The sequence below is a fragment of the Penicillium soppii genome, assembly GCF_028829465.1.
Source record: "Penicillium soppii strain IBT 18220 chromosome Unknown utg000006l, whole genome shotgun sequence".
NCBI classification, from domain to species: domain Eukaryota; kingdom Fungi; phylum Ascomycota; class Eurotiomycetes; order Eurotiales; family Aspergillaceae; genus Penicillium; species Penicillium soppii.
The window spans coordinates 2,330,576-2,356,259 of record NW_026643236.1 but is presented as its reverse complement, the minus strand read 5'-3'; the positions used below and the strand labels follow the sequence as shown (position 1 = coordinate 2,356,259).

At 49.2% G+C, this 25,684-nt stretch overlaps 9 protein-coding genes across 9 annotated transcripts; 1 reads left to right on the top strand and 8 right to left on the bottom strand.

The window, feature by feature from the left end:
* Window positions 1-1,101: 1,101 nt before the first annotated feature.
* N7529_008251 (uncharacterized protein) lies at window positions 1,102-2,500 on the top strand (the record flags this gene model as incomplete). The annotated part of the gene is made up of 4 exons (XM_057243778.1): window positions 1,102-1,358; window positions 1,429-1,514; window positions 1,612-2,309; window positions 2,393-2,500. The coding sequence occupies 4 exons, from the start codon at window positions 1,102-1,104 to the stop codon at window positions 2,498-2,500; spliced, it is 1,149 nt and encodes a 382-aa protein (XP_057095316.1).
* A 465-nt stretch (window positions 2,501-2,965) lies between these two features.
* N7529_008250 (uncharacterized protein) lies at window positions 2,966-4,096 on the bottom strand (the record flags this gene model as incomplete). The annotated part of the gene is made up of 3 exons (XM_057243777.1): window positions 2,966-3,652; window positions 3,711-3,777; window positions 3,828-4,096. 3 exons carry the CDS (start codon window positions 4,094-4,096, stop codon window positions 2,966-2,968), a joined length of 1,023 nt encoding a protein of 340 aa, XP_057095315.1.
* Window positions 4,097-5,341: 1,245 nt separating this feature from the next.
* On the bottom strand, window positions 5,342-7,342 carry N7529_008249 (class I adenylate-forming enzyme family protein; the record flags this gene model as incomplete). The annotated part of the gene is made up of 5 exons (XM_057243776.1): window positions 5,342-5,766; window positions 5,828-5,955; window positions 6,027-6,124; window positions 6,201-6,967; window positions 7,024-7,342. 5 exons carry the CDS (start codon window positions 7,340-7,342, stop codon window positions 5,342-5,344), a joined length of 1,737 nt encoding a protein of 578 aa, XP_057095314.1.
* An 837-nt stretch (window positions 7,343-8,179) lies between these two features.
* N7529_008248 (uncharacterized protein) lies at window positions 8,180-9,727 on the bottom strand (the record flags this gene model as incomplete). Its single annotated transcript, XM_057243775.1, has 2 exons — window positions 8,180-9,454; window positions 9,479-9,727. 2 exons carry the CDS (start codon window positions 9,725-9,727, stop codon window positions 8,180-8,182), a joined length of 1,524 nt encoding a protein of 507 aa, XP_057095313.1.
* A 361-nt stretch (window positions 9,728-10,088) lies between these two features.
* N7529_008247 (class I adenylate-forming enzyme family protein) lies at window positions 10,089-12,006 on the bottom strand (the record flags this gene model as incomplete). Its single annotated transcript, XM_057243774.1, has 5 exons — window positions 10,089-10,510; window positions 10,569-10,693; window positions 10,746-10,840; window positions 10,898-11,634; window positions 11,688-12,006. 5 exons carry the CDS (start codon window positions 12,004-12,006, stop codon window positions 10,089-10,091), a joined length of 1,698 nt encoding a protein of 565 aa, XP_057095312.1.
* Window positions 12,007-12,493: 487 nt separating this feature from the next.
* Window positions 12,494-14,378, bottom strand: N7529_008246 (class I adenylate-forming enzyme family protein; the record flags this gene model as incomplete). The annotated part of the gene is made up of 5 exons (XM_057243773.1): window positions 12,494-12,921; window positions 12,973-13,094; window positions 13,145-13,239; window positions 13,312-14,033; window positions 14,084-14,378. 5 exons carry the CDS (start codon window positions 14,376-14,378, stop codon window positions 12,494-12,496), a joined length of 1,662 nt encoding a protein of 553 aa, XP_057095311.1.
* Window positions 14,379-16,545: 2,167 nt separating this feature from the next.
* Window positions 16,546-19,805, bottom strand: spt5 (transcription elongation factor spt5; the record flags this gene model as incomplete). The annotated part of the gene is made up of 5 exons (XM_057243772.1): window positions 16,546-17,102; window positions 17,154-17,329; window positions 17,382-19,420; window positions 19,482-19,640; window positions 19,704-19,805. 5 exons carry the CDS (start codon window positions 19,803-19,805, stop codon window positions 16,546-16,548), a joined length of 3,033 nt encoding a protein of 1,010 aa, XP_057095310.1.
* A 1,112-nt stretch (window positions 19,806-20,917) lies between these two features.
* On the bottom strand, window positions 20,918-22,810 carry N7529_008244 (uncharacterized protein; the record flags this gene model as incomplete). Its single annotated transcript, XM_057243771.1, has 1 exon — window positions 20,918-22,810. One exon carries the CDS (start codon window positions 22,808-22,810, stop codon window positions 20,918-20,920), a length of 1,893 nt encoding a protein of 630 aa, XP_057095309.1.
* Window positions 22,811-23,323: 513 nt separating this feature from the next.
* On the bottom strand, window positions 23,324-25,130 carry N7529_008243 (putative acyl-CoA dehydrogenase; the record flags this gene model as incomplete). The annotated part of the gene is made up of 4 exons (XM_057243770.1): window positions 23,324-24,559; window positions 24,608-24,882; window positions 24,935-24,946; window positions 25,016-25,130. 4 exons carry the CDS (start codon window positions 25,128-25,130, stop codon window positions 23,324-23,326), a joined length of 1,638 nt encoding a protein of 545 aa, XP_057095308.1.
* Window positions 25,131-25,684: the final 554 nt, after the last annotated feature.

Below are 25,684 nucleotides of genomic sequence, written 5' to 3'. Positions count from 1 at the left end.
GAGAACGACTCTAAGGCACTCATTAACTAGTGATTGGGTTGTCCTCTCCTGGTCGATCTCTGTAACACTATCGTCGACCTGAACATCATCGAACTAAACGTGGTACTCCGAGAAGAGGCTGAATTTCGCATTGCTTGCCATTAGATTGAAAATTGTTCTTTTGGTCAGCTATACTACTGTCGAGCTGAGCCCGCATTGATGGGCCCTAGGTTGGGTTGAGCCTCGAAAACTGGGCCCGCAGCCCACTCGGGGCTGGGCTTTGGGCCAGGGTTTCGGGGCCATTTGTGAGCTTTGCGGATCTCTAATCAAGCCCATTAAATCTACTAGACCGAGTCACTTTCGACGGTTGCTCGATATAACCGCCTGTTGTGCTTGACTGGCATCGCTGGCTGAGGGGGGGGGGTTAGGACGTCACTCCGATTGTCACACAGAAGCTTGATCTGCACTTCGATCTTTTGACCCTTGTCTGTGGATTCACATCCATCTTGTGATATTATAATGTTAACCAGGTCGTCGAACCCGGGAACACTGCAGTCGCAGGATATTGATGTTCCGGATTAATATCGGGCCGATATGTTCGCGGTAAGGTGTTGTTCTCATACTCAAGAAAGCGTTATTCACAACGTCGTACAAGCCCATTTATAACCTCACCTAAGTCTCACGCGCGTGAGGTAGGTGCAATATACCACCAATAGAAGATTGAGGAAAAACATATCATTACGTGTGGAGCAAACCCCTTTTCCCAGGGTCGATAAATTTCAAGTGCCTTGCAAATGAAGATCATGCCCCGATCTGCTACGACACGGGTCTACTGTATAACTAAACCTGAATATGATTGGCCCATCATGGCAGCTCCAACTGAGGCCTCCACACGCGCCAGCCCTGGAGTCTCGGAGGTTGAACCGCAAATCCATCCTATCCATCCGACCGCAATTTTGACAAGCCTACCATTGTGCGTAAGAGTGAGGTGAATCCAAGAAAATGGCATTGCGAAGCCCACTAGTTTCGTTCTTCCCCATATTGTTCGTACTGCTCTTCAATCAACCCAACAATGGAGTGTCTGCGTCCGCCAGCGCCACTGCACGCCCCTACTCGGCTCGAATGGCCGACAGCATCATCTCGCGTGGACAGGCCATTCTCGAAAACCAAACCGATGTATCATCGGTTTTGCAGGTCGGGATTTTCCAGACTGCCCTCATGGAACTAATAAAATCGCCTTCGGGTCGTTACATCGAGCAAAACTGGAATATCTACGTCAGCGGAAGCGTTGACAGTGTTGTTGACGTGGTTGATAATGCAACCAAAGATGCCAGGCTTCCTCTCGACCGCCTCTCGGTGGGTAGAGGACTGTTGTACCTGTACGTTCTTGATGCAACAACCCTTTCGGCCCGCATGGGTTTCCTAATCAAGTCAAAACCGGGACCTTAGATATGACGAGACTGGGAACAACACCTACAAGAAGACACTTGCTGCTCTGCGTACCTCCATTGATCTGCAGCCGCGCAATATATTCGGTAATTATTCTCTTGCCATTCATGGCCCTATCCCTTCGTTATTGTCACCTACCCGTCGACTTTGCCAAGCTCTTTTTCTTTGCTGATACTGAGGCAGGCGGACTGTGGTATTTTGTCTATCCAAATTGGAGCTATTTGGATGGAATGTTCTCACTGTTATCATTCTACCCCTTGTATACCGCGACTATGGATATTGCCAACATGACCGAGGTCAACAATGACCTCTTCCATCAGATCGAACTCTTGTGGGAGCATTGTTATGATAACACGACGGGTCTTCTTTTCCATGGATATGATGCAGCCAAGACCGCCTCCTGGGCCAACCCTACGACTGGCGCCAGTCCAATCGTCTGGGATCGTTCGCTCGGCTGGTTCATGATGGGATTGGTTGACCTTCTAGAGCTCCCGCTCATGGACTCCCGGGTGGCGACATGGCGTGCACGATTCGTTGACCTCGCCAACGCTGTCGTCCGAGCAGTGGATCCGGCGTCTGGCTGCTGGTGGCAAGTAATGTCCTCCCCCGGACGAACAGGCAACTACATTGAAGCTAGTGGGTCTGCCATGTTCACCTATGCCCTCTACAAGGGAGTGCGACTTGGCCTTCTGCAAGACCAGAACCCCCAAGAGCCCCCCTCTCGAAACCCCGTTGCTCATCTCCGGGCAAATTATACCAGCGTCGCCACTCGGGCCTATCGCACACTTGTGGACAGATTCGTCGTGGAGAATCAAGACGGTACCCTAAGCTACAACGGAACCGTGGGTGTGTGCAGCTTGAACTCCACCGCTAGCTACGAGGTACGAATGCAAACGGGAAAAATCGTTTATGGTGATATTTGGGCACTTTCGAGATGAAAGAAACTGACCAAATGTGATTTTAGTACTATACCAAGCAACCGCTCGTATACAATAGCGTACTGGGATCCGCAGCCTTTGTTCGCGCCAGCATGGAGCATGAATTGGAGCACGGAGTCCTCTATGAGCAATAGACGCCAGTTGAGAGCTTGCTTTGGCTGATAGCCTGCAGCACATTATCCAGGTTAACATCGGCCATTTTTGGTGGCTAATGTCCCCAAATATGAGTTCGAAGGGTCTCTGTAAATCAGAGAAAACAGATCGTTGATTATTCTGAAATCAACGGACTAGAAGGTGCTCATAACCTCTAGAGAACAAAACAAAGAAACACGGAATTGTTGTGTAATTTCGTAATGAATATGTGTGGATGAGGAAGAAAAGGGAAGAGAGAGAGAGAGAAAGAGAAAAACGAACCATTTATCTCTACGATCCTATCCTAATCCCTCAACAGCATTTTGGTTAGGAATGTGGGATGCAGCGTATCGAGCGAAAGCGAAGTCTTATCATACAATTGGTTCATACAAGATTCTAAAAGTGTACTCAGGCGAGAATTGAGCCTTACTTCATATCTCTAGTCCCAAAGAAGTGCAATCGTCCGTTTAGACCGTTGCAAGTCGACCAGCCCTGATCTCTGCGTCACGACACATAGAACGAAGGGAACCACCGTCTTTGTTCCCTCTCAAGGCCTTGAACTTGGCACTGATCCACTCTTCGCAACGAAGGTGCCCATCCGGCACCGCCTCATGGAGAAGAGAGCACATAGGAGCCGTATTAATCGGTCTCATCAGTAAAGCAAAGCTGTAGCGCTCGTTCATTCCCTGTCCCGGCATGGATGCCACTCGGTGAAGAACACTTCGCAAAGCCCCTTCCGTCCACATGCTCATTGCATCGCCCAGATTGACTATCGCGCAGTTCTCCTTGGGTATGACATATTCCCACTCGTTGCCGTCCCGCGCACGCATCTGTAATCCGGGACTGTCCGTGAACAAGAATGTCAGGGAACCCAGGTCGGTGTGGGCAGCTTGGGGCACGCGAAGTGTATCGGGGGACGCATTTTTCTCATATCGCAGGAGGCGAATAATGTTGTGCGAAGCGGTGGGATTGTGCAAGGTCTCCAGCGCGACTTCCTGTGGGAGATCGAGAGCCTTTGATAAGGTTCGGAAAATCGATTGTGCAATCTCATGGCACCAGGAGGTAAAATCACGCAAGGTGACTATGTGTGAGTCGACGATACCCGGCCGAGGGAAGTTGTCCGGTTGTTCAGCGATGATACTGCTGCATGGAAGCTGTTGTGACCGGTCATTATAGTCCATGACTAATAGAATTGAAGCATCGCTAGCTTACGGCGTAGCTTTCAAATCCATCACTTTGACCAGCGATCCCCCCGACGTTGCGACCGATAGGCTTGTACCTAGTGCCACCATTAGCTCGTGCATAGGGGGTCGCGATGAGCGAGTATACCCATTGGTCTTGAACGGCGCCAGTCGATCAACGTCGAATTCCATCTTCTGATCGAACCCAAGCTGAAACAGCTCTCGGCTGAATGCCTGTACGTCCCGGATTATGTCTGTGCAGGGAAGTTCCTTGCTGTCTGCGAAATCCAAATAAAATACCCCGTCTTGTTTGGCAGCCCTGACGACTTCGTTGGCAGCTGAAGGAGATCCATTTCGCAAATCGGAGACCCGAATGGTCGACAAATTGGCAATTGGGTAGTTGACTGGTTGAGACATGGCCTTTTTTCTTTGAAATTAACAGCAATACATGCTAATGGATAAACCACGGGAAATCACATCTGAGGATTCTGCATCGATGCTGTTGTTATATACATATTATGATCCATCGAGTCCACGGTTGACCTCACATAACACGAACCCTGCCCAAGTGGATCTTGAAAGAACCTTGTGAGAATTGTTTCGGAAGATCAGCTTGTTAAATCCAAAATAGCAGATATTCATTTGTGTTCTCCCCCCCCCCCCTCCCCCCTCTCTATTGCAGATGATTGCAGTGGATTGTCTGGCGCGACCTGTAAACAAATCCATTTACGGAGTAGCTAGTACGGTTGATCTTGCAGGATCTGCCAAGCAAAGCGAGTGCAAAAATCCAGGAGGCTAGCTGGAATGTTAAGGCTTGTGATGAAAGCTGACGATCAACTTCCACAAAACTCCTAGCTCCTCAAGGCGTAAAATTCGACCTCGGGAATCGCCCAGAAGTAGCATTCACGATGAGACCCCTTGCTTTGTGGAACTAGCGTGCAGCTTAGCACTTAGCACTTAGCACAGGAAGAATTCTTACGTGTATTCACCTTGGTATTCGGTAGTTGGCACGCTATTGCTATGGATTCAGGTTGATAATGATGTTGATGTTCACAATTACCCCTATCTAGCTTGCTTGAAATCCATGCTGCTATGTATGGATTTAGGGTTAAGACTTTGGCATTATCGGATAGAAGGTTCTGAGAGGCTAAAATATCTCGCTCCAATCCGAATTAATTTGGCATTTTTGCATTTAACAGGTATGATTTTCCCGGCGATCTGCAGCAGGCATTTTCAACCAGATTCAACGAGATCCTATCCTGTTGACTTGCATACTGCACCACCTACTAGTTACCTGCCCATCTCGTATTCCTTCGAACTATCGGTCTTTTAAGTTGGCCCCACAGCTGCCTGCTCGATCACATTTTACACTAATAAAGACTATGGGTCTAAAAATACGGAGCACGGAGTACAGTCCAAAGTGAAGAATTGGAATACGTAGGCCAACTGGGTGATTCCATACTCTGTACTCCGTACTCACTGCAGCATTCCAAACATAAACTGTCGATTCAAGATGATTGTCGTAGAGAAATCTTTAAATAGGGTTCGCCAATCGTCATTTCATTCCCATGCAATGTCTACCAATCAATGATCTGGGAGAGAAATCCCACAGCTCCGTGGCTATACCGATTGGGCTTCACCCACGCATTTCTTTCAAACGGCCTAGCTCTGCATTCCAGCCCAATCCCACGGCCGCTCCGATTTCATGTCTTTCAATTTACCAATATCATAGATTTGGACATTGCCCGAGCATGAGTCTAGCGAGCACAGAGATTTCGAGGGAAAGAATTTCTCCGCAGCCTTCTTGACGTCAAGCTTGTTTGTGTGCGTTCTGGGGATATCTTCGCCACCTCTCAGCACGCATAGGATCGTCGGTAGTTGGTACAACGGCAGATAAGGTGATAGTTCTTCGCGAAGCTCATCAAGGTTGAGATCGCTAGACTTCGAGTGAACGATAGCTCCGATACGATTTACGCATGTAGGGTCGGGCACTGGCACGACAAAAGCTTCGATGATGTGGGGAAGTTGCGATATTTGTGCTTCCACCGAGAGTCTGGGGACTCGAAATCCGTAAATAGTTTTTATGACTGTGCGTAGTTCATAGAAGATTAGTCTCTGGTGCACCAATACCAGGCGATCAATACTAACAGTCGGTTCCTAAGCGGCCATCCATCACGAAGTCATCGCCTTCCATGTGTGCAATGTCTCCGGTGTGGAAGTATCCTTCTTCGTCAAGGACCGAAGATGTCGTGACTTTCATCGAATCATCCAGGTAGCTATACATCGATGAGCAGAGTGCAGGATATTTGGATGGTATCTTTCTATCCACGATCGGGCAATATCTTACCCAGCAAACACAAACGGAGACCGAACGAGGATCTCTCCATGAGTTCCATTAGAGAGCTTCACATCAAACCCTTCTTTCGGTTTTCCGAGGGTTGGCCTCTATTTGCCGAGTTTTGTCAGACCTTTTCAATCACAGCTAACAAGAATCGGCAAGTCCAGCCCATTGCAGACTTACGTCGAAGTTTTCCGGCGGCTCGTCAATCGAGGATTTGATCATGGAGCAGCCCAGCTCAGTGCTACCATATGAATTTTGCAGCGCTCGCCCACCACGCAGATCCCACCAGAATCGCTTCAAGTCGGGCATAGCGGAGGCTCCGATGGTCACCGCTACACGCAGACCCTGCAAACCTTGGACGTAAGATGCACGCTCCTCTTCTGGAAGATGCATGATATAAGACTCATAGTGCCGCATAAGCTTGAGCCAAATAGACGGGGCGCCGATAAAAATGGTCAGATCACCCTTACGCAGCCGCTCCCACATGAGCGCGGCATCCCACTTCTGATTAAAGATCTCCAGCTGAACACCGGTCAAGATGTATCGGACCAGTGGAAGAACTCCCGCTGCGCTGATGACTGTGCGGTACACGAGAAATATATCCTGGCCGTCTTCTCGGGGCGGCAGTAGGTCTTGCGCGTGATAAAAGACGCGCCGGCTATGAACTATCGCCTTTGGCGGCCCGGTGGTGCCAGAAGAGAAGAGAATCAAGCTGACTCTTTCTGGCGAGAACTTTGTATCATGATCAATGGTGCAGTAGTGCGCAGAAACAGACTGGGGGTCTTTTGACGGGTCAATTCGGACGATATTCAGGTGGTGTCCGTTGTGTTCCTGGAGATAGGTCTGTATCTTCTCGGCAAATTCTGCATTTTGTGAATCGACTACTAGATATGTAGCCCTGCATCTGATAATTAATGACAAGGCCTCGTCGATTAGTAGCTCAGTGGCTGGAATTTGTTAGTTTCTAAAACCAATTTAAACCACCCCATTGTCGAGGTCTTACAAAGAGGTACAGCCGCGCCGCCGGTAGCCAAAATGGCCAGAAGAGCAACAATGAAAGTGTAATTTGGGCTTAGCAGAGTGCACACATAGACGGGATCTTCACTAAAGATGCTACCGCTACGGACGCAGTGTGACGGCAGGCTTTCGCAGAGGCCTTGCCGGACAGTCGAGACATCGCGGAGCAGCCGATCGTAATCTGCTTTCACGCCAGATCCAGGATCGTTGACGATGATGGAAGAGCGCTTTTGCTTTGTAATAGTGAGTAATTGAGAGAAACAAGGGTCATTGGGAAAGCGGGCATAAAGATCAGGCGGCTCCATGCTAGCTAGACAATTGAGGGTTGCCTTTATGGAACACGATGTAGCCGTGCAACAATATGGTAGATAAACTGAGCTGGAAAGTTAGACGAGATGATAGATTAGGTAGCTTGTGCGAAAAAATATTTTAGTGGGTGTTACTACACGGAGTCTGTTCGAACGATAATCCTACATGGGATGCAATGTGAGACTGCAGATATGATGCTTGTTGTACGGAGTAAAGCTTCCACCCATGAAATGTGCAGTTTCCTCCCTTACTTCTAAGCCAAATGTGTCAATATGTAGGCCAAGAAGAGAGGCTTACATTATTCCGTACGGAGTACTCCGTAGAAGATGGCAATATGACCTGTCAATTGCTTTCTGACTTCTGATCACGATCGACGAGATCGACAAGGCTAGTGGATAACATAATTGGCTAGACTAATTTCGTCTTGTTCAAGCTCTATTTGAAGATCAATTGGTACTACTGAGTAATTATAGATTACGCACATACAGAGTACTCCGTATCCTGCCAATCCTGCATATTGCGTTACCCACTTCAAGGTTGGGACTTTTCTCAAATACAGGTATCAACTTCAGGTATCCTTGTATATCGCCAAGAGTTTGACTTGTTACAGTCCCACAGGTAGAATGTTGGTACTGATCTTACCAATATTTGAAAAAGAGCCCCAAGTGGCTAACCCAACATGCGGGTCAGACAGGGTAGATGCGTCCGAATTTGCAATGTGCTATATTTGTTGCGAATTTCAAAATGTTGGTCTGGATGAGCGTTCCTGTATGTTCATTGGCTTGTCCAAACACATTATATACAAGCTGTCGACGAGTATAGATCGTCTCGACTTATTCGTCACTACTGGAGATCTGTATTCCCGCTGGACGCCATCTGTGTCCGTGTGCGTATACAACCCACAGTAGGCTAGAAGCCCCCAGATATATCAGGGCAATCATAGTTCCCATCCAGCCCGTTCCCACAGCTTTGATCAGTGGATTGACCGCGGCCGCAGCCCCTGCGCCGCAGAGGAAGCGAAAGAAATTGCTAGCGGCTGAGGCACTGGCGGGCTGATGTACGTGTAGACTCGAGAGCAGCCCTGCCAGCTGTGTCCTCGCACCCGTTAACATATTTCCCAGAAAGAACAATATCACTATTGGACCTGCGACGTGTATGTCGTAGTGCAGAGCCCAACCGTAGGCTACGACAAATGCAACCCCCAGGTATACGGTGGGAAGGACTATCTGAAGCCGGGCTCGCTCAATATGGAAGACCGTTGGTTCACCGAATTGGGTTTCCTTGCCCCCTCCAGCCAATCGCTTGTGCCGTTGTACATTAGCATTCATCAATGGGCCAAATATCCAACGCGACGTGAATCCCCCTATCCCGTAGGAGAGGTGCGTAGCGCCAACTTGAAGGACGTTGAAGTGGAATCGCGCTGTGAATACAAGCGGGATGGTGACGATTATCGCAATGGAACCACCAAAGAGAATTGCTTGGGATACAATTAGTAGGAAGGCTTGCTTGCGAAACGCGATCTGGATTGTTTGGAGGATGGTTGATCGCCGTTTTGGTGGGATGCAAGTGTCATATTCCGGAGGACTAGACGGCGGCCAGAGCAGCTCCATCATAGGGCGATTCCATCGCTTTGGGGGCACGCTACCATTTCCGACCTGTCCCCGACAGGTTTCTGGGAGAACGGTAATGACAAGGAGCAGCACAACTCCCGCAACAGCAGCCAAAAAGTAAAAAATACTTGGCCAGCCAAAAAATTGCGAGAGAAGACCGCCGATAAGTGGACTGACGACTGAAGCTATGGAATAGCCCACCGAAGTGTAGACTCGGAAGTCCTTGCGCTCAGCGGGACGAATAATATCGTGCACTGTAGCCATCGAGACAATGGAGACACTACTACTGCCGCAGCTTTGCAGGCAGCGAAGGACCAGTAGTCCGGCATAGGTGGTCTGTTGCGCGAGACCAATATTGATGACGATGCATACAACTAGACTGACGATTAACACAGGTCGGCGCCCTCGCTCATCGGACATGCCCGCGATTAGTAGCGGGAACATGGCCTGGCAGAGCTGTCGGGGACGAATTAGCTCGTTCTGTACCAGTGGGGGGGTCTAGATGTGGGGGTAGAATAGTACCATGTATGCAGTGAGAGTGAGGCTGATCTTGCTCGGCGAGACATGGAGATCTTTGGCAAGAGGAGCTAAAGATGGATAATATATCCCCGCCCCCATCGGCCCAATGAAGGTCATGGCGGATACGAGGATGATGATTGCGATCTTTTTAGGCCGTGAAAATATCGATGGCGAAAGGGGCTTTTTTCGTAAACTTTTGGCTTCTGCATCGGTGATACCTGGTGGATTTTCATGATCCGTTGGTTCAGTCATGGCTGAGAAAGCTGGTGAAAGATTATGGACAGCCGGTTGAGTGAGAATGTGTTGTGAGATGCACGAAAAAATGAACATGGGAAGATGCAGTCCTATTCAAAATCCCTGGATGCTAGAATGTATATCGATAGCTCAAGAACAGATCGTAAAATATGGAACTTTCCACATCAAATAGACTATAGACGAAGATGCAAGGGATAGGTGCCCGAGTACGGAGTAATAAGAGAGACCATCGAGAAGAATGATCATCGTGACCATCATACCAATTCACTAGTTCAAAGGGGAGGGTCCAATTGACTTTTTCTGAAAAAGCATAATTTGGTTTGAAGATCTTCATGCATCGCGATGAGATTCTCGGTCATTATGCCGCGACACCACCCCAATCCCACGCCTTCTTTGGCCTTAGGTCCTCCGCATCCAATGGCCACACCTCCATACATGAAGACTGGGTATCCTCCAAAAAATACATCTTGATCGCTTGACTGCGCGCCAGCTTGCCTTGGGGACTAGTGGGGAGTTTGGCATGTGGCTCGAGCACCTTCAGAATGGAGGGTAATTTGTACACCGACAAGGCGTCGGAAAGATCTCTTCGAAGTTGCTCCAGGGAAATTTCTCGCGAATCCATGTCCCCAGTTTTATTCCGGCGACGGACCAAGCAGCCAACCCGCTGACCGTACTGCAGGTCTGGAATACAGAGCACGTACGCCTCGCCGATGTAGGGTAGTTCGCAGACGTGAGACTCAACTTCATTAACCGAGACGCGAAGGCCATTGAACCGAACAACTGGAGCATGATTAGTGGCCAATGGTTATTGCGGGAAATTTGGTTATTATTCACTCACAATCCACGGTCGCTCGTCCATCAATAATCCATAAGCCGCTGGATTCACGGTGGACAAGATCACCAGTCTTATAGTATCCCTCATTGTCGAAAGTTTCGCGCGTACGTTGTTCATCATCAAGATACCTAGGATCACAATAGAGTTAGATGGCTCGTAGGTTGCTAGGCTCGCACTGACCCGATCATCATGGTGGGACTCTTAAGCAAGAGCTCCCCATGATCCCCCTCGGTCAACTTCGCCGTGACACCTGGCAGAGGAGTGCCGATGACAGGCTAACTGAAGATTAATATCACATTGCGAATAACAACTTGGATAACGGGATCTCTGACCTGGGCAATCTCTTCCTCCTTCCGAAAACGAAACGAAAATGCTTCGCGTCCTGTCTCCGATGACCCATACTTCACGATCCAGGACTTCCCAGTGCGAAGTCGCAGCCAGAATCGTCGCGCGACCGGCGATGGGAGACCTCCCCCGAACCACGCAACCCTCAAGTTATGTGCCCCGTCGCGATACTCCTGCAGATCGGATGAAGGGAGCCTGCTGAGGTTTTCCTCGTAGTGTAACATCAACAACTGCCAGAAGCGCGTGGCACCTGCTAACACGGTCACGCCTCCTTGACGTAGTCGCTCCCAGATGATAGCTGGTTGAATGCCGCCAGGGAAAAGCTCTGCACAGGCCCCGGCATATATCAGATCCATGAGATTGAGAATGCCGGAGAGACCATTGACAGGTCTGTAGACCAACGCGATATCATGAGACGTGCAGTCCAGTTCGACATTGGGAAAGAAGAAGCATCGAGGAAGCACGACGCCTTTCGGAGGACCTGTGGTCCCCGAGGTGAAGAGCACGAGTCCAGGCCCATTAGGGTTAAAGCTTTCTCTGGTAGCCGTTGACGAAAGGGCGGGGGAGTTATGGCCCAATGCCAATTCGATAGGGATGTCGAGACCAGGTTGTTGCTCGGAACGGATTTGAGAGGCGAGATCCCCTTGATTGGTTCCCACAAGCAAGCAAGTTGCGCGGCACTTGTTCAGAATCCACGCACCTTCTTCAGGGAGGATACTTGTAGCTGCATCTTTATTAGCCGGCGGCAGATATGGAAAGAGATAATGAATGCCATACATAGGGGCACTGCTACACCACCCAGTGCAATCACGGCATAGAAGGCGACGAGAAACTCATAGCTGAGAGGGGCGAGAATGCAAATATAGATATCACCATGTCCCGCCACATCGTGGGCGCTGACACCATTCGTGGCCAACTGGATGTTGATACGATCCTGAAAGAAGATTATATCGCGAAGAAATTGGGCGGGTGTAGCTTCAATGCCAGCAGCTGTGTCCCGAATCAACACAGAATGGATATTTTGCGCGTTATATAGGAGCCTTTCGAAGAGCGGGTCATCGGGGAGACCAGGCAATCGATCCAATGATGGAGACATCGTGATGCGTGAGTGGCAGAAAGGGAATCACAATCAGCTTCTTTTTGTTCTCAGAAAACCTTTTAAGCATTCGATGGTTTACTAAGACAAACTACGGGCTACAAAAGAAGACGTAAAAGGGCGATGCATGAGGCTAAGAAAGCTAGAATGTTGAGATTTGGAGGAAGCAGGACTGAGCTCCAAACACCCACAAGCCTACCAGAATGCCAGATCATCAGCCCTGAAGGCATGTAAAAATGTATCGTAATGAAAATTTTGCGGACATTTGATTTAAAGATGCATCTGCACAATGCCCCACATGTGCATATTGCATGTACAGATCCAGATCCAGATCGGCGTGAAGTAGCGGTCAGCATGAGATGCATCAGATCTACCGCTCAATGTGCCCATTGATACTTTGTTGAGAAATTTGCTCTGTAGGGAGCGGGACATATAGGAACTTTATCGTATGTTACTGCTAGTTACAACTCCGTACCCCTTATCCTCGCTAAACTGTCATTGGAGTACCTCCCCAGTCCCACGCGTTCCGGGCCTGCAGTTCCTCTGCCTTCAAAATCCAGACCTGCACGTCATCAGCTAATCCAGGACCATCTGTACGCAGAAAGTACTTCTCAGCCGCAGCTTTGCGTATCAGTTTTCCTGACGCGGTTCGTGGGACTGTATCACCAGCCGCCAACACCCGCAATGCAGTCGGGATCATGAACATGGGAACTTTATCTGATAGTTGGGATCGGATATATTGCATGCCCAGAACCTGGTTCGCTTTCTCGGAATCGAACTGAATCAATACTCCCACGCGATACCCATAGTTCTCATCTGGTACAGGAACGACATAGGCTTCAACCACAGCGTGAACCTCGTTCAATCGCGTTTCCAGTTCAATGACAGGCACTCGGTACCCGCGGAACTTGATAACTGAGCAAATGGTTAGCGCAAGAAGTGAGGGTTTGGTAGCTTGGGACTAACAGTCGGATGATACTCGGCCGTCAAAGACGTAATCGTCTCCCACCTTGTGGCCACAGTCACCAGTTCTATAAAATCCGTCGGCGGTAAAAGCTTTCTTTGTTGCCACAGGGTCATTCAGATATCTGCGACTGTAAGTTAAAAAAGTTATTGTAATGGATCAAACGCAACTCACCCGGAGAAGAGTGTAGAGTTCTTGATCTCAAATTCTCCATGGTCCCCATCTGACAGTCGAACAGAAATACCGGGGAGTGGTCGACCAATACAGCGCTATACACCGTGAATCACACGTCAGAAGCGCACTTGAATGTTTTTAAAAGAGGCTGGGCTTTGTAGACAAACCTTGAGGTCAGGATCACTATCTTTTGAAGTCTTCAGAGATATCCTGCCTAGCTCCGTGGCACCATAGCAAATGGTTAACGGTCTCCCCATCTCTCGCCAGAACCTGCCAAGTGGCTCAGGCAATGCTGATCCGGATACATTTGCCGCTCGGAGATTTTGCATCCCACGTAGATATTGATCCCGTTCCGAGGACGGTAGTTGGTCCAGGTTCTGCAGGAAATAATCCCTCAATCTCCCCCACATCATCGGAGGGTTGCCCATGAAGGTGATGCCTCCCTGGCGCAAGCGCTCCCACATGATCTTCGGGTCAGCGGGGACTATGTGCATGCAATATCCATAGAATGTATGCAGGATAATTCTAAGAGAACCACCAACCCACTGCGGAGGTCCGCTTAACAAAGAAACGCCGTTCATGTGAGGGTCATACGTCACGTAGAATAGACGTCGGGTGTGCACCACAGCTTTGGGGGGTCCCGATGTCCCCGACGTAAATACGATCATACCAGGACTACTGGACTCAATATCCCAGGTCTCATCAATGAGTGGCTCGACAGGTTGATTGCTTTTAGTGCATATAAGCAAGGCGTCAACAAGGTAGCCCTCAGTCGCGGCATGTGTCATAATTTCGCTTCCACGCTCGGAGGTAGTTGACCCCATCAGAAGGGTAGTCGACCGACACATGCGCATCAGATGCACAGCTTCTTCCGGCATAATCGCTGGGGCTGCTCCGGGTCGTCAATTCTGCACGAGTAGACATGGCTAGGAAACTTACCCAGTGGAACCAAGGCCCGGCCCGTCGCAAGAATTGCAAAAGCTGCGACAGCGAATTCATAGTTGCAGGGATTGAGAAGAAACACATAGGGACAGTCTTTGCATCCCATAGAGTTTGCTGACTGGAGCCCTATCTGGGTAGCGTGAACATCCTGGAGAAACTGCGTGTAGTGGGCATCGATATTCAGTTGGAAGTCATGAAATTTGGGACGATTCGGAGAATCCTTGAAGTGCTGAAAGAACGCTCTGAAAAAAGGTTCATTAGGGAGAGCGAGTCGAGCCAGTTTGAGATCCATAACAAGCCGCCGTGGGACGTGAAGTGGGACAGCAGAGCAAAATGGCAGGGGGGTTAAATAGCACACAAGAACTTAATCAAAGCCTGTTCCACCTTTTCACTGTATTAGGTTCAACAACTTTTCTAGTGGTCGAATAGTAGTTGAGGAACTTAATGTTGATATTAGAAAATCTCAGTACTAGTCAAAACCGGGGGTACACCTAGTCCTACCTAATATAAGCCCAAGTCACTATACGGCATGACATTTTTAGTGTCCTATCTCGAGCAATTACTTGGTATTTCGTACAGATCAATTGACAAACTTTATAACGTCAATCTACTTATTACCTCCACAGCACTAATCCTGGGCATCGACATAATTATCTAGGCGACACAGCTCACATTTTGAAAAGAGGCGGTCACTAGTAAGCTTTTACTCCACAATGCATGCACCATCTAGGAGATGCAGCTCACATTTCGAAAGAGGCGGTCACTTGGAATTTCTACGCTACGGAGGAATATGCATGCATACGGAGTAGAGATACCACCAGTCCCTAACTAAAATTATTACGCTATCGATGGCGTGTCCACATGTGACCTCTAGTAGTTAGCAGTCAAACAAAATAGGCACCTCTACCTAGGTGTCCAGCGGCCTGTGTTTCTTTCGCAGATTTTCCTATACATTGACACCTTAATGCTTGAATTTCAGACTGCCCTCAGAGATCATTTTACAGTGTATTGCGATCTATTCGGCGCAGAATAATAAGGTCCCATTTGCCATAGTATATTGCTCACTGTTCCCGAGGTCCAGATCCCTATCACCAAGCACAGAAGCATTATTTCATCAGGCCAAAATTGGATGGGGGTTTTGAGACGGTCATCGCAGCCAACTTTGGCCTTTTTCCAAAACAGAACAACAGTAGGGATAACTTTCGGCTACCTAGGTATCCCTCAGGCAAAAGGCAAAGATAGGAAATATCCCGACGGGAGATTATGCAACGCCTTTCCAGATCACTCTCAAGTTGTCGATTTATCTGTCGAATACAACAAAGACCGCGGGGTTGACGTGATTAAGTTCGAATTTGAATCAGGTGCGAGCTTTGGATCTCACAGACTCAGACTTTGCGTTGAGTCTAATGATACTACAGATGCCACCCCCGTTGGTTTTAATCGGCGAGACGTATGGTGGAAAGATGATATGACCGCGGAAAGCCAACAGCCCCCAACTTAGCAAAAGAGAAATTTCGAGCCGCCTGCTCGATCCAAGCTCGTTGAAATGCTTGTATTGTGTTAAGAATTTAATAGCTTTGGGACAGTGTACGAGCCTCAACAAGTGGAGTAAGCCTTCACCGTTAGAAGGTTACAGAAATGAAAAATTTGTGCTCAACCACTAGGATTTTCAGACTGCGTATTTTGAAAGGCTTTTAGTCACTCCTCATTCAAACGATGACCACGCACGACCCTAGAAGATATACAAAGGTATCAATGATCGTCTCACCTACGGGGCATACGGGCTATACAGGTTGCAGAACATATCTGGCGGTGGAGTACCTATGTATGTTTATCACAACTGTCGTGGTCTTATCCAAACCATTATTTCGTTCTACATCTCTTTTTATATATCTTCCACCTCTTTCTCTACCTCTCTTTTTGGAGTGTAAAGATGTCACGTTCGCATTGTCCTAATTTCGCTGGCCAACCGGGAAAAGTTTCGTGTCTAAGTTGTCTGATGTTAGTGGCCTAGACAAATAAGTTGAAAGACAAGGTTGATCAGGGACCATGTGTACTTGTGGCGATATATGCACCATGCGTAAAGAGAGATAACCGAGACGGCAAGAAGAAGAACTAGCTCGACTGGATGGAAGGAGAGATTCAGGATCTTCCAGGTGGCAAGGTAGATGGCCATGCGCATTTTGTTGATAGTTGTAACGATAAAGTGAGTGATGAACAAGATGAGAAAGAAAAGCTAAGGATAGTGAAATATTTGTAGTCGAGAAGGCTTGAACGGGTTGAAAAGAAGAAAAGAAGGGAAGATTGGAAGAAAATATCAATTGCTGCCATATGCTGTGCACAAAAATAGAATAGATTGAAAAGTAAAGTACATGTGAAACCAGCCCTATTCCGTTTGATATCTGAAAGTGCTTGGAAAGGACAAAATTTTAGAGCTTGAGATAATGATGAAAAAGAAATCACGGACTCGGGCTATCATCATAACGGGGACCACCATCATTACCACCATAACCAGCACCAGGTGTAGCAGCCACGCCCATAGCAGGGGTAGGCGCATCATAAGCCGCTGGGGTGGGACCACCAGGGGTCGGCGCGCTGAAAGCACCACCAGGGGTAGGTGCACTCTCGGGCCATGCGCCGGGGGTTGGTGCACCAGGAGTGGGGGCTGCGTATGCGCCAGGTGTAGGAGCAGAGTAGTTTCCACCTGGGGTTGGGGCATCGTCGAAATCGCGCTGGTCCCGGTTGCTAGAGAGGCCACCCCAGGCTGGGGTGCGGTTGCCTGTATTTGTGTTTGGGGCGGCGCCTCCCCAGGCAGGAGTGCGGGAGCCAGATGCGAATGCGTCGAATCCGGAGCCGGAGTCATATGGAGTTTTGGAGCCGGAGTTCCAGGCTGGTGTGCGGTTGCCGATTCCTCCGTAGGCGGTACGGCTGCCGTCTGCGTAGGGATTGGAGGTGCGAGAGCCGTCATTTTTCCAGGCTGGGGTGCGGGAGCCGCTAACGCCGCCCCAAGCAGGAGCTGGGTGATTATTAGCATCTTCAGCCATTTTGTTGCAAGAGTTGCACTTACTTCTCGATGAGTTGGCGCCGCCCCAGGCTGGTGTGCGAGATGAATCAGCGGCCATAGGGGTTCGGCCACCAGACCAGCTATCTCTTGGTGGACCACCAGAAGAACCGAATGGAGTGCGACCACCTGCGCCTCCACCTCTTCCACGGCCCATGGATAGGGGCTGTTTGGAAACCGGACTGTTGAAAGTTAGTTAAATATGGAATGCTTACAACGTGGATGGTGACATACTCTTTAGGTGTCAAAACGTCTCGCGGAATGTGAACGGGCTTGTTAGATGTGTAGAGCTCGACTTGAGCGGAGTTGTCGTCTGCATCGCGAACAATACCGACTAACCCCTTGAAACGACCCTTGCGGATAGTCACAGTCTTTCCAATCAGCTGGTCACGGCCACGGCGAGGTGGTGGCATGTTGGCACCGCCGCCAGGTATCTGCTGCGCCAGGGCGGGGTTCATCTTGGTCAGGTCAGGACCAGTGGAACGACCACCTCGTGCTGACACGGTAACAACATTTGTTGTTCGGACCACCGAGATACCCGCATTCTCAGCTTGCGCCTTGTTGTGCAAGAAGAGGAATGAACGGTGGATGTGACGGATAACTCCACTGCGCTGCTCTCCGTAGACTTCCCGAACGGTATCGGCAGCCCGAATCTCTGCGCCATTGCGATCAGTAGCGACAGCGTCACGGCGAGGAACAATCTTGTTGGCGATTTGTGTTGGAAGTATGTTGCGGATGGATCCATTCTGGTCAATGACACGGAGGGATTCCCGGTCGACCTTGATGACACAAGCAACAGTTGCAGCGTCAAGCTGAACCAAGTCATGCACGTCGTAAATACCAAGTTGTCCATCGGCAGCCATTTCGGCTGAGAGTCGAAGATCTTTACTGAAGATTGTGATCTCCTGCATGCTCATATCGCTGAGCAAAGTCACAGTGTCGTCCTTGACTTGAACGACCATACCCAGTTCGTTCTGGTACCGGCTACCGCCAATCACCTTGACGTGGTCACCTTCACGGAAGCGTTTGCGGAGAGTTCGGACAGGCGCGTCGATCGTCTGACCCGCCAAATCACCCTCGGTGACTTGCAATGAAACAATGTCACCCCGAGTCGACACTGTGCGACCAATGAGACCCTGCTGTTCACCCCGGTAGACCTCCACGGGATCACCAGGTTGGTATGACTCCTCGGCTGTGGAGTTCTTCAAAGTCTCGGCCAATGAAGCCAGATCCAAATTAGCGGTTCCGTCTTCTCCTCCACGCGCGAACATCGTGACTTCCTCGAGTCGGGGATTGACATTCTTGGCACTCAAGTGCTGAACGCGCATATCTTTAATGAGGAAACCATCCACGTAGTTGTCATTAAGATAGTTCCAGGACTTGCCGCCGAGACCAGATGTAGAGGAGAGATACTTCGCGTGCTTCTTCTTTGCCTCCGTCTCACTGAACAGGCGCTGGGGCGGGCGAACGGTGTTTGCGGCACCACGCTTGCGCTTGACGTCAGTAGGAGCACCAAAGGTATCTTCATTCATTCCGTAGTCCAATCGAGGAACCAATCGAACGGTAACGTTCAATCCATTGGTTTCGACCTCCTCAATCTGGGCCAGGTCGCCTTGGTATTTACCACGCTTGATGCGAATCCAGCCACCAGGCAAAAGTTCTTCCGATTTTTGAACGCGAAGAAGATCGGGCATCTCCTTCACTGGAACCAAAGTGAGCTTCTGGGAGGGGTAATAGAAGTTGATGGCGTCCAGGCCCTCAACAACATCCGCCTGCCTGCGGGCTTCACAGTAGAACCATCCCTGCATGATGTTTCCGCGTTCGAAAGCTGAAATGATTCGAATGGGGTTGCGAGACCCTGCTGGACGTTCTTCAATTCGTTTCTGGATTGAATAAACGACCTCCTTCTCCTTTCCGGGCTTACAGCGGCCACCCCAAATGCTGGGGTCCTCCACACTGGGAAGCAGAAGTCGTTTCGGAATCACAAGAGAATCAGAGGCGGCGGCACGGTTTCGTCCATATCGTTCCTTGAGCATCTGAGCTTGCTTCTCGGCGTCCATGCTGGCGTCGATCTCGCGCTGGCGATCCAGTTGTCGGTGGCGGCGGTCATCTGTCTCGGTGCCTTGAGGCAACGCATCAAGATCGTCGGGGTGTGTCTCCATGCCATACTCGGCAAGCTCGTCCTCCTCATCGTCGCCTTCGTCCTCATCTTCGTCGACACCAGCCTCAACATCAATGAAAGGGTTTGCCTTTCGTCGTTTCTTTTGAGGACCCTGTAATAACAACGAGTCAACTAAGTCCTTCTGTGTGGCCTCATATGCAGGGGTAACAAACCACTGCCTCTTCTTCTTCGTCGTCGTCGTCTTCCTCTTCTTCTTCCTCCTCCTCTTCCTCATTGTCTACTTCGTTCTCCGCCTCATCGTCGGGTTGCCCATCGCCTCCATATCTCGTATTGTTAGCATCATCGCCAACGGATGTTTCCCTATTCGCTGGCTGTTTCCGACTCAGATGTTAGTGTCATGCGCACTGGCGCTCGAGTTGTGACAGTAGACCGACCTTAGAGCTGGGTTCTTCGGCATCGGATTCATCTGGAACCCCAGGGTTGAAATCATCCTCCTCGTCGTCGGACCCAAAGTCCTGGTTCAGAAAGTTTGACATTTTGGGAAGTGGTCTCGGAGGTAAGGCGCAGAGTCTGGTGGAGGCGCTCTTGCAGAATTCTTATTTGGAGATATAGATTTCTGAGTGACAAAAATGGAATCAGCGTCGGAAAGGATGGAAAACAACAGCTAAAGCAGCGATTCGTACCTTGTTCAAGGAAACCACACGATAGCTTGCGGGTCGATATAGCAGACGCAGATGCCAGAAGGCAGACTGTCCCGGTAGATTTTGAGGGACAAGCAGTCACTAATAGCGCCGAGTCAACCGGAACTGATCGACGGGAAATAGTGAGTGCAAGGTTGACAGGGAGTACAGCGAGAGTCGAGCTCTGCGGGCAATCACCGAGTTCCGCGACCGCCTACAAAGAACAACGATCGGAATGAGGGCGGAAGTTGGCCAAAAGGAAAAAAAGGACAACCCCACTGGTGAAGCGCAAATTATTGAAAACCTTTCTACCAAAGGATGTCTGAGAAAAGGGGATTGAGTAATTGAAGAGCGTGGAGGTCTCTCTGGTCGTCAAGGTGAGGCATAATCAATGCATGAGTGGTCACTGTGGAATACTCTAGTAGACCTTTTGCCTTGTGGCCTTAGGTATTGCCTTGGGGCCTTAGGAGCTTCAACATCAACATCAACATCAGAAATTCGGTCATCAAACAATCAATCTTACGGTTGTGCTCATAAACTAACTTATGATAAACTCTTGAGCATTTTGATTTGATATATAAGGATCTCAGAAACTAACACATCTTCAATAAAGATCTTGTTTCTATCAGGCTTTTATTCCAAGTGTGGAACAAGAACAGCCTCGAATGAGTGGCCAGTCTAACGATGAGGCTAAGAGGCCATGTACCGGCATTAGTTCCCTTCCTATTGCATTAGCAGTCAATAATGCTATCCGTGGACAGCACGCTCAATTGCGCTCCATTAATCCTTCAGAATCCAGTCATTTGCATCACATTAACCTAGTATACAATAGTTCTCATGGAATCAATTCGTATGCTGTGGCTGATACTTAGCTTCTACCTACAATATCAAACTTGTGCCACCGATCTCACAAAAGGCCAGCATTCTTCCAATACCTCATATCCAACTTACCACCCCTCCAATGTCCCTCATTTTTGAGCCAAATAACAAGAATTAGTCTGATCTAGCTCGTCCTCTTCCTCCTCCCAATCTTGAGCTGTCTTATATTTCTTCTGCAAATCAATAGAAATCCCAGACTTCATATCCCTAACAATAAAATTCAACTTCTCCAAAGCGCAATACTCAAGCAACCACCTTAACTCCCCAGACTCCCACCAAATTACCCAATCAGACTTCAACTGAAGCCTCGTATTCAGCACCTTGATCTTCCCCCGCGTGATATTTCTCAAAAGATTCATATGCTGCATCCTCTCTGCACTAGGCTGCATAGTCCGCACCAATCTCAAATGAGCATCTCTATACCCCTTAATAACCAACCAATACAGATCCTTCATAATAGCCAAATCATGGCACACTTCTGGCGGCGCATAGCTCGATATCATGTAGAGGATCGCCGCACTATTTGGCTGCACGCTGTGCGCCGCCGTCTGCAATGCGTACGCCGGCGTGTTCTGGCTTTCGTCGACTTGGTCTCTGAATCTGGGGGCCATGGGATCGCAGTTCTGACATAGCCAGTCGATGCCTGCTGGCTCGTTTCCTTTTGCTGCGACGACTAGGGCGGTTTCGCCCGTGTCACGATCAAAATCGGATTTGTATCCTGGTTGGACGTGGGAATGGTCCAGTAGCCAGTCTAGGATTATGGGTCCTTGGGGGTTTTCGATTGCTCGGTGCCAGATTGTACGGGACGTCGGATGGAGCTCTGAGGGGGTGACGCCAACGAAATCGTAGATGTGGAAGAAGGGGTCGAACTCGTGTGCGTCCGAGTCGAAGGTCCGAGAACGGATGATTGGATCGCTATATTCTGCATCGCGGTTCCAGTCATTGGTGAAGCATGCTTCTTCGGGTGGAATCATTTGGTTTGGAAGTGGTAGGTAATTTGGGAGTGTGTTTCTGGGCAACTTTGCGATGTTGAATCTTTTTGACAAGAGCCATCCTGCTAGCTCGGCTGTGATGAAGCTGCACAGTTCCAACTTTAGACCGTCGTCGTTCCACGCGCATATGGGGTATTCCGCTGCTTCTAGTTTCTCAGCCATCTCCTTGAATATGTTGTTGTCGTGCAGTAGAGCCACATGTTGAGGGATGGACATTCCATTGATTGACGTTGGTGAATTTCTAGGATCAGCACCCAAGCTGAGCAAATTCTCGATAGCAAAAACTATACTTTCATGATGTCCGCTCTCAATAACAGCATGGAGCAAGCTTTTTCCATTCCGGCCATAGTGTTGGAAATCAACGAGACCAAGGTCTACAATAAGTTCCAGACAAGTTGTACATTGACAGGCTTGCACAAATTGATATGCATATGTTTCTCGATGGCTATGAGGCAAGCTATCTCGACTGGCGTTATATGTTGAAATATTATCTCTGGCCTTGTATGCGTCCTTGAAGTTGGAATAATTCACCCAAGGCTTGAAAGCCTGTTCGAGTGTGCTCTTAGCTGGCTCCTTCATAATCCACATATTCACGATTATCTTATCCGCTTTCGAAGCCTCGCAAAACTCATGCAGGGCGTGGATATCGTCAGGAGTTGGGCATTGCGTGTCAACGTGAAGAAGGAGAGGAAGAACCAAAAGCAACAAGTCCTTTGGCATCTTGGTGAGGTCCATTGACCAGGCCATTGATTCGAGGGCCTTGGGGTCCATGTCTTCTACCTTTTCCAATAAATCTGACGAGGGGGTTTGAGAACCAGTGAACTTGTCTGTGTCATCGTTCACACGCATTCGCATTCGTTCGATGACCATATTAGCAAGCATGAGCGCCGCAGCGGAATATCCACTACTGACCACGGTATGCATCATTGCGTCGATGTTGCTTACAGGGCCATTGAAGTCGTTTGTTTCGAGTAGCCAATGTGACGACATTATGGACAGTGTGGCAGTGAAGCCTGAGGAAATTGTGATGAGTAAATCGGCAAGTTGTCTGCGAGTGCCTAGATAGGTAGGCGGGTAATATGTAAAATAATTTCTTGTCTCAAGTAGACGGTGCGCCGGTCTAGAAATAGATTTAGTCTAAAGAATCATGAACAAAGAAGGACAGTGGTTCTGGAGCTTTGTCCCTTGCGATGGAAAAATTAGAACAAAGATGGCTGAGATGAGAGAACTTTGGCATCGCTCCGAGTAGACAAAGACATGACAACGAATGTACCAGGATTTGGCTTGGAACTCTCTGATGAGTAACAGAAAGCTCAGCACAATGTTTCTACATATGTAGGTTGATCGATGGATTTGAATCAAGTGAACATGATGGATACACCAAAGTATAAAGTGAGGATATACAAAGAAGCCAATGTTATCGTACAAACATTCCAAAAAGAAGAATGAAAGAAACAACCAGAGGATATCAAAATGAAAGCCAAGGTCTAATCGCGCGATGTTCTAAAGCTTCATACCAAACATGCCATGAACCCTCAAGCTCTGCCGAATACTCAGATCCAGCATAATCTCCTCACTGCCACCGGGAATAGCATAAGCGCGCACATCACGATAAAGTCTCTCAATCTTAGCACCCTGTCCACCACGACTATAACTCAATCCACCAAAGATCTGACTCGCCTCTCTGGCACAATACTCAAAGCACTGTGTGGACTGAGCCTTCAGTCCAGCAATGGCTCCGCCAAGCTTAAGCATAGCCTCTGTCTCCTCCATACACTGGCACTGGAAAATCATATTCTCGAGCCAGTTGTATGTCGCCTCGATTTGCCGCGCCATATTCGCAAGCTTCATCCGGATGACCGGGTGGTCAACGAGCCGCTTGCCGAATGTTTTGCGCTTGTGTGCATATTTCATAGATTCTTCGTAGCAAACGCGCGAGAATCGCGCACACTGGATGACGATGCCGATGCGCTCGTGGTTGAAGTTCGTCATGATTACCTTGAAGCCCTGGTTGTGTTTGCCGATCAAGTTTTCGACAGGAACCTTCACGTCTTCGAAGGTGACGTACGTCGTGCCGGACGACCACACGCCCTGGCAGTCCATTTTGCGGGTGCTGACGCCGCCGGCTTCGCGCTCGATGAGCAACACGCTGAGCCCGTTCATGCCATCCTCGCCTGTGCGCACGGCGGTCGTGAAGTAGTCTGCGTAGATTCCATTGGTGATCCACTTCTTCTCTCCATTGACGATGTAATGCTTTCCGTCTTCGGTGAGCTTAGCCTCGCATCCTAGATTCGCAACATCACTGCCGGCATCCGGCTCCGTGATAGCAAGGCAGATCCTCTTATCGCCAGCCAGGATGCCGGGCAGGATTCGGTCGACAAGAGGCTTCTTGCCGAATTTCACAAGCGGCGGGCATCCAATACCGTACCCGCCAACCAGGTTCCAAACCAGTCCACCGCTTCCGGCGCGAGAGATCTCATCCATCAATAGCATCTCGTGGAAGAGATCCCATCGCTCGGGTGGGACGGCCTTCACTCGGTTATCGGTGTGGCTTACTGGGTAGTGCACGCCCAGTAGACCGGCCAAGTATCCGCGCTCTCCCATCTGCTTGTAGATGTGGGCGGGGACTTCGCGCGCCTCGTCCCATTCTGTCACGTAGGGCTCAAGTTCGGCTTCGACCCATGTGCGGACTTCCTCGCGGAGCGCGGCATGCGATTCATTAAAGTAGGGGGAGGCGTACTAGAATGTATTAGCTCTGTGCGGCTTTCTTCGCAGGCTGAAACTTACGCCCTGGTACCAGGAGGGATCGGCGAACGGAATCAATTCTCCGTAGGGATCTTGTGGCGAGGCGGTGGCAGCCGGTGTGAATTCCGAGGGGGCTGCGGGTGTTGATTCGGCCTTCGCGGGTGCCGGTGTGGGTTCTGGTGTTGGTGCTGATGCCTCAACCTTCTTCGTGTCCAATGATCCGACCTGTAGCTGAGCCTTGTACTTCTTCAAAATTCCCTCGTTGTGGTATTTCCAAAACTGCTTTGAGGCGTCTTTTCCGGCGACTCGTTGGAGGACTGTTCTGCGTCAATACATTGTTTGTGGCGGGTATTCGCGGATAAAACATACTCTTCTTTCCACCTGAACGTTTTTATGTTAGCATGTGATTCACATATAAGTGCGTGACTCTTTTCCTTTTTGAAAACATACCAGGGTGCTCGTCTTGGAACTTCGATACATCGTAGACATCCTCATCGATGATGATCCAAGGGCTGTCGCCCTTAGCATGCGATGCAACGTCGTCTTTACTGAAGATCTTTGCCATGATGTAGGCAGACGTATGGAAAAGGGAAGAGGGAATATATGTCAAGGTCAAGCGAGACAAGGGGTATTAGGTGGGAGAAAGAAAAAAGAGCAAGTCCGGGGAAGCTGAATGTGATATATGGGGCAAATCAATTTCCGGTCGGGGTAAATTCTATTCTGGGTGAAGCTGTATAGGGGCCTCGGAGTATAGATTAGTTCACATGCTCTCTCACGTAACTGTGTAGAGATCGACCTTGGGAATTAGCATCGGCTGGTGATTTCGGTCATCGCCGTTGCTGGGCATGTTATTGGCCCAAAGTGCGTCATTGTCAAATGCCGAGGCATACGGATTGCTTAGTCAGATTTGGACATTGCCCCGGGGGCCCATGTGATGGTACACAATTGGGATGATTGTAACTGGTATAGTCACACGCAGATGTTGAATTTAATCTAAAATGTACTCATTTACTAGAATATAATCCAGCGTAAAATTAACTTGCACATGCAAGTCCCCGTGGCATAGGCCTTACCGCTTTAATACTATACAACCAAGGTGGTCATCGTGACCAAGTACAG